The sequence below is a fragment of the Nematostella vectensis genome, chromosome 2, assembly GCF_932526225.1.
Source record: "Nematostella vectensis chromosome 2, jaNemVect1.1, whole genome shotgun sequence".
In the NCBI taxonomy this organism is placed as follows: domain Eukaryota; kingdom Metazoa; phylum Cnidaria; class Anthozoa; order Actiniaria; family Edwardsiidae; genus Nematostella; species Nematostella vectensis.
In genome coordinates this window covers 12564674-12575986 of record NC_064035.1, presented here as the reverse complement: position 1 = coordinate 12575986, position 11313 = coordinate 12564674, and the positions used below count along the sequence as shown (strand labels likewise).

The 11313-nt window shown below is 39.8% G+C and overlaps 1 protein-coding gene across 1 annotated transcript; it reads left to right on the top strand.

Annotated features, from left to right (window-relative positions):
• The first annotated feature begins 2356 nt into the window (after positions 1 to 2356).
• On the top strand, positions 2357 to 11113 carry LOC5514058. The gene is made up of 7 exons (XM_048723674.1): positions 2357 to 2482; positions 4149 to 4291; positions 4399 to 4604; positions 5073 to 5199; positions 6421 to 6570; positions 7360 to 7606; positions 9552 to 11113. The coding sequence occupies exons 2-7, from the start codon at positions 4171 to 4173 to the stop codon at positions 9856 to 9858; spliced, it is 1158 nt and encodes a 385-aa protein (XP_048579631.1). The 5' UTR covers positions 2357 to 2482; positions 4149 to 4170; the 3' UTR covers positions 9859 to 11113.
• Positions 11114 to 11313: the final 200 nt, after the last annotated feature.

Sequence of the window (11313 nt, the reverse complement as noted above, 5' to 3'; positions counted from 1 at the left end):
CAGGGGCGGATCCAGGATTTCAAAATGGGGGTTGGATAATGGCCGGATAGACGGCATATAACTGATCAAGTGGTTCTTGGTAGGTCACTACCTAAACGTACGTATTCGCTATATTCAGTAGAGTTTGTGATTGCTCATGGAAGCCGGTCTCATGGGAAAGGCGTTAAACAAACATATGAAACAGATGTAGCTAATCAGAGCGCGCCATTCGCGCCGTTAATGTATTCAGTTGCGATTCCACCCCTTCGCACTTCCCTGATAGATCTTACAATACTTCACGCGGAAATCGGATTTGTTGCGTCAGCGAAGTCAAGCAAATGAAGGAAATTGGACAGTAACTCCCGCCCCTCAGACATTTATTTTCTTCAAACAAAGTGACTTTTCAATATTTTTTTGCTCAAAAAGGGGGAAGGGGTGGATATCCACCCCCCCTGTATCCTCCCCTGGCTTTGTACACCTAGCATTGAAATTTTCACTCTAGGAGTTTGAGGTCATATCACAAACAATTGCATTAGATTAATAGAGTTTTAAGGTGCGAGATTATATCTTATGACTGGTGCACATACAATGCTATATATAGACTCAAGCAAAGCTCAAATTTAGCACGGAATGCACCATGTTCTGCTGGGGGATGAGAATTTTAAAAAAACATACATATCAGTGCAGGAGGGGAACTCGGCCACACAAATAGAAGTAATCATGAGCTAGGAATTTCACATTAAATTTGTATGCTTCTAGCGTTTCCGAGGCATTTTCCCTTTCAAAGTACTCAAAATTAAAAATATATGAGCAATTAGTTATTATTTACATCAAATTATGTCCATCTAACCTCATACTTAGTCCACATTGCGTAAATTAGCATAGCAAGCTGGAATAATGCTGGTTTTTCAAAACAAGATTTTTTTAAATAATGTTATTTGTCTAAATGGAGAAGGGTGGTGGGCTCTAAAATTTTGAGATGTCTAAAGTTGAAATCCCCCCCCCCCCCCATCAGTGTATGATCTTAAAGATCTCATCTAAAATAAGAAAAACGCTAATAACCAGCTAACAGTCCTAAGACTAGGCTTGCACACTGTAAATGACAATTCAAAGTGGATGTGTACAGGACCCGAAATTATCCCAGGACCCGAAACGATCCCCAAAAGTACCCAACTGATCCCGGGACCCGAAACGAACCCCAAAAGTACCCAACTGATCCCAGGACCCGAAACGAACCCCAAAAGTACCCAACTGATCCCGGGACCCGAAACGAAACCGAGGAGTCCCCGAAATCAATTCCAACGAATTGCGGTAAAATGGACAAAGGGAAAGCAGAAGAAATCACTTGCAATTACAGCGACTCCATTTCTAAAAAGCGGAACTTCAAATTCAATCGATAATTCAAATTCAATCTTTCTACATTACCTTGGCGGTAAACCCATAAACTAAACATATACACAACCTTTGTTAATAAAAGAAAAAGGAATAACCGCGGTGATCATAAACACTAATCCCTCGGATACTAAAAACGGTCAGGGGGGGTACTTAATAAAAAAATTAAAATAATAAAAATAGCTATTTACAGAGTAAAATCAGCTAGAATCGATGGAAAGGCATTATAATTATCTATCTTTTCGCTAAAGGGGGTTTGGCTCAGTGGCAAAGGGGGGGGAGGAAGTAGGGGGGTTTAAACCCCCTAAACCAACCCTCCCCCTAGATCCGCCTAGATTTCGGGTCCCGCATCCGATAAATATCCAGCTATTAATTGTACCATCGAAAATAAAGATGCCTCCATCAAACCGTTGTCGCTTTTTCTTGACAACAAAATGTATTCAACTTTCTGGAAGTGATAGATCGCATGTAAAAACACTGCCCGCGCCTCATTGGCTGGTAAAATAACAACACAAATAACAACAAAATAACGAAATGGCTTCTTCGCCAACTAAAACTAGCGCATAAAAATCTCTTCAACCATAAAAAGAATTTGACCATAATTTTCAGGTAAGAAAATCATCGCGTAGTACTATTGTACATCATACTCTCATGATTTTAACGAATCATGAAAATTATCTTGGTACACGATTTCTGGTCCCCGGGCTTTATTTTTTGTTTCTTTTTCAATGGCCGTTCGTCTCAGAAATGCTTCAAATGAGTGTATATTACACTTGTCTCTACATTGACAATGGAATTTATGATGCGAAATCCTTTTGTACTCTTAGAAATGTTTAACCTTTTCAGGCTTCTTACGTTACGATATTTCTTTGCTTTACGACTTTCGAGTGAGGATAATTACAGTTTTCGATTTCTCGATTTTTCTTTTATTATTCCTTCAATATTATTTGTAAACACAATGTGGATTGTATGACGTCCTGCTATTTAATTATTCAGAATGTTAACACTACTTACATCTATCACCGCTTCTCATCAAGCTTGAAGTTATCAGCTCTCGTTTTTCTAAAAGGCAACCAAAATTAGCAAGATGAAAAAGCTGCCTGATTTTTAGGTAAGAAAAATTATACCGTGTAGTACTGTCCTGTTTATGGTGTGGTACTGTAGTTAGCATTGGCGTCATTCTTATTCCAAAACTTAGCGGGTAAGGACTTGTTTATACCCAAGACGGTCAAATGTTAGCTCTGTATTCTTGGACAAAGTTTTTATATCTCTTGTTTTCAGGTTTCTAACTTTTTTATTGACTTTTTTCGTACCGTGTACGAAATTGCGGGTTATAGCTAGGCGCTCAAATTTCTTTACGTAATGAAGGGGTTTACCTAGTTACACAGAAGTCGTTTCGCAAACAACAAGCAAAAAATTATGGAGTTTCACCCGATGCCGAAGTTGCTAAAACTGTATGACACGTGATTATACATTATTATTGAATTATTGAGGCAAATAAGATAAAACGTCGTTTTGCATGGCCGATCAGTCCGCGTAAGTGCATAGATGGATATAATATTATCAATTCACCATAATGAAATATGCATCACTTCATTAGTGCATGCACCTGTCAGAGGAAGTTCTCAAATTAAAGTAAATGTTTGAAAATTCGCGAACACTGAGGTTTTTTTGACCCCCCAAAATACTACTAATTTACCTATATATATACAAAATAACCAGGCCCGTACCCAGGGGGGGAGGTGCATGGGACACACACACACACACAACGGCCGAAGGTCCATCTTCGGTTCCCAATGGATGTGCTATTTGTAGACAAAACTATAACGCATAAGCTAGATAACTCTGGTACGTAGCCAAATCCGACAATAAACGTCCCGTGAAGATACTGCAAAGGCATAAAAAAATCCCTCTTTGTTCTTTCGGGGGTGGTCAGATTTTTATTAGAGAACTCACTAAAAAAAACTAGCCTCTTTGGATATAACTAAAATAACGGAATTTTTTCAGGAAATGAAAGACTTTCCGTAGCCAACGAAGGATCATCGTTCATCGTTCTTTGTGTGGTTTCTCTATCCCAAATAACGTTGACACATTTCTAAGGCTGAACTCAGGATAGATTTAACGCGAATAGGTGGTAGAGTCGTCACCGGAAATAGCGCGAACCCATAATTTTAACTGAGTGGCCAATCAAAGACTATTCGGAACACGATTAACGCCGCCGTTGCGTAGACGCTACGAGAGGATATTTTCGCGAGTCAGCGGCTACACGTTAGCTATCTCGAAATATCGCGTTAGCTGTATCAAATTTCGCGTTAACTATATCGAAATTTAGCGTAATTTCGAGTGGATCCAGACTTATTCAATAATCGAAATGAATCACTCAAAATTCCAGAACCATGTCATCTTATTTTTTTAATCCTAATATGAGAAATACGTCGAGAAAGAGTTTTCAACGTTGATAGAGTTAGCCTACCTGTAGGCTTTAGATGCTGATTTCGGCGATAAAAGCCCTTGATATCTCGAAATCGAAGTTCGTGGCCGCCATCTTGGATGCGAGTGACAAAAAATGCGCCTAATTTTTTGTTACTCGAATCCAAGATGGCGGCCACGAACTACGATTTCGAGGGTTTTTATCGCCGAAATCAGCATCTTTATAAAGAGTTTTACATCTCCTGTTCTTTGATCACTAGTGCTTGGTGCTTCTCTAACTCACACTTGGAAGATTGTAAACTGCGCGGACCGATGCCACATTTAGACATTTTTTTTAAACATTTCAGCCCTGCTCGTATTGGTGGTGCGATGGCAAAGCCTTACGTACAGTGCACAATCCTCCTACTCCTCTTGGTCTCAAGGCTAGCCCTTGCCACCATTTTCAGGTCGGAGTGTCAGCAAAAAGCGATATTCACATTTAAAAAGAAAGGTATTAAATGGAAGTGGGATTCACGGGAGGACGAACACTTTCAATGGTTCTCTCCCCTTTGTCTAAGATGGGCTGGATTTATTTTTGTGTTTGTATATTTTTTAAAGGTTATGCTTTGATTGGTCACGTGATAGACACTCTTGAAGTCGACAGCCATGGTGACTGCGCCTCTGAGTGCTTGGCCAATCAGCGATGCGCTTCGTTCAACCACAAGGAAAATGCGTGCGAACTAAACGACAAGACAGCGGCTGAGGTGTCAGCCTCAGATTTGGTCCTTAGGACTGGATATAATTACTTTGATGCCGCCACATATGTAAGTGATGTGAATATATGCCCTGCGGTCCAAAGGTTTTCGCACCGCCAAAAATGTTACGAACGAATGCATGACGGGAAGGCTTTGCCTTGGAACAAATATTTTTTTTTCTTACAGAATCCTGAACTGCCTGAAAAATGCATGTATTTCGTTTAATAAAAAAAAAAAAAAAACAACTTTGCGTTATTATCGACTTTTGCTTTTAAAGTTCTTATTCATATTCAATTGTCGACGCAGACCATAAGGTCCGACGCACATCAGCAGGAATAGGCTGTCCGGTGGTTTTCTCCCTGTATCTTTATTATCTGAAGCCTGGGAGAACAAGCACCTCGAACTTACGGCACCTCACTCAGCCACTCGTTCTTGCTGAATTCATCATCTTCTACAAACCGCATCACAGAGAACAATATGCATTTATTATTTGCAACTTTACTTATTTATTGACAGGACTGTTATATTGCTTATCAGGTTTTGCCGGTTTGTGCCTCTATAACTTGCGCCAATGGTGGTACATGTCTGGAGCTTTGTGATACAGGTGGTTACGAGTGCAGCTGTGTTCCTGGTTTCTTTGGAGAGAAATGCGAGACATGGGGAGGTGAGAAAACTGTGGTAATCAGGCCGCCATTTGACACTCCCTCTCAATACTGAACCATGGTAATCATGCCGCCATTTGACACTCTCAATACTGAATCATGATAGTCACGTCGCCATTTCACGATCCCTCTCATAGTGAATCATGGTAATCATGCCGCCATTTGACAATCCCTCTCATACTGAATCATGGTAATCACGCCGCCTTTGACAATCCCTCTCATACTGAATCATGGTAATCACGTCGCCATTTCACAATCCCCCTCATACTGAATCATGGTAATCGTGCCGCAATTTGAAACTCCCTCTCAATACTGAATCATTGTAATCACGCCGCAATTTGAAACTTCCTCTCAATACTGGTGAATCATGGTAATCACGCCGCCATCTGACAATCCCTCTATAAACTGATGAATCAGGGTAATTACGCCGCCATTTGACAATCCCTCTCAATACTGAATCAGGGTAATCACGTCGCCATCTGACACTCCCTCTCAATACTGAACCATGGTAATCACGCCGCCATTTGACAATCCCCCTCATACTGAATCATGGTAATCACGCCGCCATTTGAAACTCCCTCTCACTAGTGAATCATGGTAATCACGCCGCCATTTCACAATCCGTCTTAACACTGAATCAGGTTCAAGCGAAGGACTGGGGTATTTTCAATCAACTTCTGGATGGCTAAATTGAAGTTTTATTGAGAGTAGACCGATATATTTTGAACTTTATTTTTCGATGTATTTTTTAACTTTCTCGAAAATGAGAAATATATAATCGAGACCCTCTAGAACACCTTTGCTGGAATCGTTTGTGTTCAGTGGCGGATCCAGGACCGGAACAAGTGTTTCAAAAAAGGGGGGCCGGATTTATTGTTCTTCCGTGGATTTCCTTACATTTCTTGTTACTTCTAAGCCAAATATCTAAAAATAGGAGAATCCGGGGCGCGCTCGGCTCAGTCCCCCTAGATCCGCCTCTGGATGTTAAATTTGAGCAAGAAATCGAGGCTTCGGCAGATCGGAGTTTGAATGCAGCCGGGGGTGTTTGGGAATTATCTTTTATCTAGTAGGACTAGAACCAATTGTTTGTTTATGTGCTTTATGATGAAATGACTCCAATCTGTTTGGATCTCCCTCCCCAACCGCTACTCCTCGAAAAATTCCAGAAAATAATATTCCTGTTGGTCACACATCTTCCCCGTGATATTTTCCTTTTATTCCAGGATGGAATGGTTCGACAGCCGCTTTGGCAGGCAGATCCTGTAATCAAATCAAAATCTTTGGCTTTTCTCGGGGAGATGGGACGTACTGGATCCGACCAAAGCTGAGCATCGACGCATTTGTTGTCTACTGTGATATGACGACGGATGGGGGTGGGTGTGTGGCTGGGAAAGTGGGAATCATAAACATAGATTACATAGATTACATACATAGTTTCTGACGGAAATTTACCATGGAGAAGAATATTTACAGGGTATAGAATAAACAAGACTCTCCTTAGTATAAATACTTTAATAAGTATAATACTAAAAGAGTATAAATACATTAATACGTCTAATACAAGATCTTTGACATAAAAATGATAAAATTCCGACATAATAAAATAGATATTATAAAAAGCCAAAGATCTACTGATCTATTTATACATTTGGGAGAAGTCGTAATTTCAACTAATTTAGTTCTTGGTAAATTCATTCCAGGCCCGACCCAGGGGGGTGCACGGGGTGCGTTGGCACCCCCCCTAACGGCGGAAAGTTCACTTCCTGTTCGCAGTGCTATTTGTAGACAAAACTATAAAGCATAAGCGAATTAGATAAAAAAAAGGCATTCTAGTTCACTCTAGTATATCATAATTCTAAAAGTCAAACTTTCTTTTAGCAAAATCCGATAATAAACGTCTCTTGGAGAAACTAAAAGACATGAAAAAAAAAACATTTTTTGTTCTTTCGGAAGTGGGCAGATTTCTATTAGACTCACCCCCTCCACAACCCCGGAATTTTGACCACATTTTCGGATTTCACACCCCCCCCCCACCCCCCTCCCAAAGAAAAATCCTGGGTACGGGCCTGCATTCCATGTTGTAGGTGTATGGCGTGATCTGCTTCCTGGCGCCACAATAAAATCATTTCCTCTAAATGTCTGTTGTTTTCTATTATTTCCAGGAGGATGGACAACGATAAAAAAGATGATTGTCAAAAACCCTCCTATCACGGCCATAACCGGGTACTATGATTACAGGAAGATCGCGTATCCTATTCCAACAGACACAGTTGTTGCAGCGTCTTCACTAAATGACCTACGTACCGACATGGGCTTCGATCAAATGCGCTTCTACTGTCATAAGGCAGCGGTCAATCGAGTGTTCCATATCATGACAAACAACGACGAGCTCGGGAAACAAGCCATCAGGTATGTCGAGCGCAACTGGGAGGGGGCTCTTTAAGCCCCCCTCCCCCCCCCTCCGGGAAAATTGCTTTAACTTATGAACCATAGAAGCTAAGAAGCTAAAACTTGGTGACTTTTCCTAAAAACTTTCTGCGGACGTTTTGATGCCATTGCCATGCCTAGGAGACGGCAACCGTTTTTTCACAGATAGGTTTCCCCAAAACTAAAAAGTAGTGATTTTTTTTATATATTTTGGTCCTGTTTGACTTTATAAGTTTGTTTATGTGACAATGTTGACAACAGCGCTAGAATGTTTTTACCTCGGATATTTGGGGGGAGGGGTGGGTAAATTTTGCTCTCTCAAAGCTGTTGTTAAAAATGTCACTAGATGACACTTTAAAAGCTAATATTATGCATTTATTATTACTATGACCAGTGATACATGTATACTAATGCTTTTTCTGTAATAATTCAAGATTTTTTTGTTTTATTATTTTTTTTATTTTGTTTTAATTTTGCAAAAATCATAAGAATGCAAGATGGCGGATCACAGGTGGCGGTCTGGCGGACCCGAGATGGCGGAAAATTCTCACAAAAAAGTTATAACAAACGTTTTTTATAGCCTTTTTGCGTTGTAAAGCCGTTAAAAGGTTGATTTTGATATATCTGAATGATGCTAATGATTTCAACACGATATCTGATAGTTTAGGCAATATTTAAAAGAATAGTAGACACCGTATTTATGATGTCATTGTGATGTCATAATTGATTCGACCACACCCAAAATAGGGCTTGACGATGCATGCTGGTGATCATTGTCTGTAAGTTTGATGGTCATAGCCTAAGCGGTTCATGAAATACGGAGTCCAGACAGTCCCAGACAGCTCAAAATAGCCCAGTCTGAATAGGGTTAAGGTGGCCCGCGTCAATTAAAAAGGACTGCTTTCCCAAATAATCATGCATATTCAAACCGCCAATGGTAGCAACTAGATATGTGCAAGCTTAAAAGCTGTATACTATACTATGCTGTGCTGTGCTGTGCTGTGCTGTGCCGTGCCGTGCCGTGCTGTGCTATAGGACACCCTAGGTAAGATAATAGGATCATGGAATTTTGGGTGGCATGGGCACACAGTGGCATTCCCTCGAAAGTCACCAACCTGTGAATTCCAGCTGAAATCCAAAACAACAGAAGTTCGAAGATAGGTATGTGGCTTCTGGGTGTGGGTGTGTCGTATTGAGGCATTGCGTCGTTGAGCGCACAGATATTCAACTCTAATCTTTTCTATATCCTAACTTTGATCATGTTTAAGAGGTAAGTGGACTGTAACACAGTCCACCAAAAGCTGAAAGCGATCAAAATGAATGCATTTGAATTATAATTATGGCAAAATGTGCTGCTTACTTCGCTAAGCGCACTCGAAAATACGGTCTCCAAATGTTAATACTTACATTTTTTATAGAGGGACATATCAATTCTTACTTTTAGTGGTAGTAATCTTTCTGTTGACCATTTGATTGGCAGTATGTTCATCATTCTCCAAGACGTCTATCTCGATATGTTCAGATTGTTATAGTCGATTTAGAGCAAGTTCTGCCCAACGGAATATTGTTATATTTCACAGCTGTGGTCCTTGAAACTCGATTTAGTTATTACAGCATATTTTAGAGAAGTCTCATATTTTGCTCTTGTACTATAGTCGCTTTTTCCAAACTTCGACCTTCGATTACCCTCGATTATTCCGCAATCGGTTTGGATAACCTAGCATTGCAATAAACTCCGAATCTAGGATGTTTCTTTCATAAGAATTTGAAAGAATTAGAGAAATCGCGTAAATAATGATTGTATGGGAGCGGTTTGAAAATGCATGATTTTTTTGGGAAAGCAGTCCTTTTGAATTGACGCAGGCCACCTTTGCTTATGTAGATGTAGACGTGTGGAGTTTGAATATATATTTTTCTATCGCTCAAGGTGTTTGATCCAAAAGTCCACCCCATGGCCCCAGGCCTGCAATTCGTTCACTCGCCTTCCCGACGACACTTCCTTCATATCAAGGAACTGTCAGTACTGGGGGAGCAGCTGCGATGGAGTTTGTAACCGTTGGGGACATTCAAGTTATACTGGAGAATGGAGAGCATACCATCGCATCATGCGTTTTCTTAACCCGGACACAGGGACTACCCACGTAGTTGGCTTTTATCCAAACCATTTATGGTGTGATGATTCTGATAATACAAATTTTGCCGCAGGGGATGAATTTGCTATTTATGTCCGATGAAACGGCCGACCTTAAAGATCAGTGTATGGAATTTTTTCCTTATGAAAATATATATATACTTTTCCGTTTCTGCCGCTTGCAGATTTGATGTTGTTATGGTTTTGCGACAATATGCTAAATTCTTTTGTAAATTGTTCCCGCATGATATTTTCAAAAGAAAAGCTCACACAAACACACACACACACACACACAAAATGCGAAGACTTAATTCTATTTTTGTTTTATATATTTATAAATCAATTGGTTACCATTATACTCGTTTTAGCGTCCTTCCGAGAAGGGCCCGCCCTTATAAGCCCCGCCCCCAAGGCGCAAAAATATTAATAGGAGCACCCTTCAAATGAGAACCTCCACAAAAAATATGAAAGAATGACGGTGAAGGTTACTTTTTAGTACACTCTTTTTTCACAAGAACGTATTGTTTTTAGTTTCGGCTGGGCCGTTCTTATGTTTGGGACATTTTAAGGGTGAATTATGTTCTTAACAATGTTCTTTAATTTTAGTGTATATGAGAATATGATACCCAATTTATTAGGAAGAGTATAGACTAACACATGATCAATAGCAATAAAAAGGTTGTTTATGAGCACAATTTGATTCTCCATTTTAGAACGCACCAGGACTAAAAAAGAAACATTTTTTCTTCTATCTGAGCCTCGGCATGTTCTTAGCATGTTCTTAAAATTTATTAAAATCTCAGGCTGGACATTCTTATAAAAAAGAGTGTACCCAAGTTACACTCTCTACTATCGAAAGACCTTTTCTCAACTATTTGATGGAATTGTAAAAATGAATACGCTCTTTTTTTATAAGAACCTCTAAGATTCATTTGAGGCTGGGCCGTTCTTATTTTTGGGACATAAGGCTGAATATGTTCTTAACGATGTTATTAAGTTTTAGTGTATAGAGTAGTTTTCAAAATCCGGTGCAACAAAACGTAATTAGTATAATAGTCAAGCCAGAACAAAGGAGCAATAATAAAGTTGCTAATATGAGCACAATTTTATTCTGCATTTTAGAACGCATCAGGACTAAAAAAGAAATCTGCTATCTGAGCCTCGGCATGTTCTTAAAATTTGGTGAAATCTCAGGCTTGACGTTCTTATAAAAAAGGTTCTTATAAAAAAAGAGTGTGTAGGAAAAATAGATGTAACACTATTTAATAGTTGTAACAGTATCTAAGTGTAAAACCTATTTACAGCGATTAGTCCAGTCAATCTACCGTAAATGATCTAATAAACGCCCCCTATCTAAAGAACGCCTCCTATCTAATAAACGCCCCTTATCTTAAGAACGCCTTCTATCTAATAAACGCCCCCTATCTAAAGAACGCCTCCTATCTAATAAACGCCCCCCCTCTAAGCTTACAAATTTGTAATGAACGCCCCTCTCTAATAAACAGTCCCCTCTATTTAATGCCCCCCCACCCTTCCTCCCAGCTTAAAAACAAACGAC

Coding starts and splice junctions, on each gene's coding strand:
- LOC5514058 (XM_048723674.1), top strand. CDS start 4,171: ATGGCAAAGCCTTACGTACAGTGCACAATCCTCCTACTCCTCTTGGTC. Junction 4,605..5,072: donor ACTTTGATGCCGCCACATAT/GTAAGTGATGTG, acceptor ATTGCTTATCAG/GTTTTGCCGGTTTGTGCCTC. Junction 5,200..6,420: donor GAAATGCGAGACATGGGGAG/GTGAGAAAACTG, acceptor CTTTTATTCCAG/GATGGAATGGTTCGACAGCC.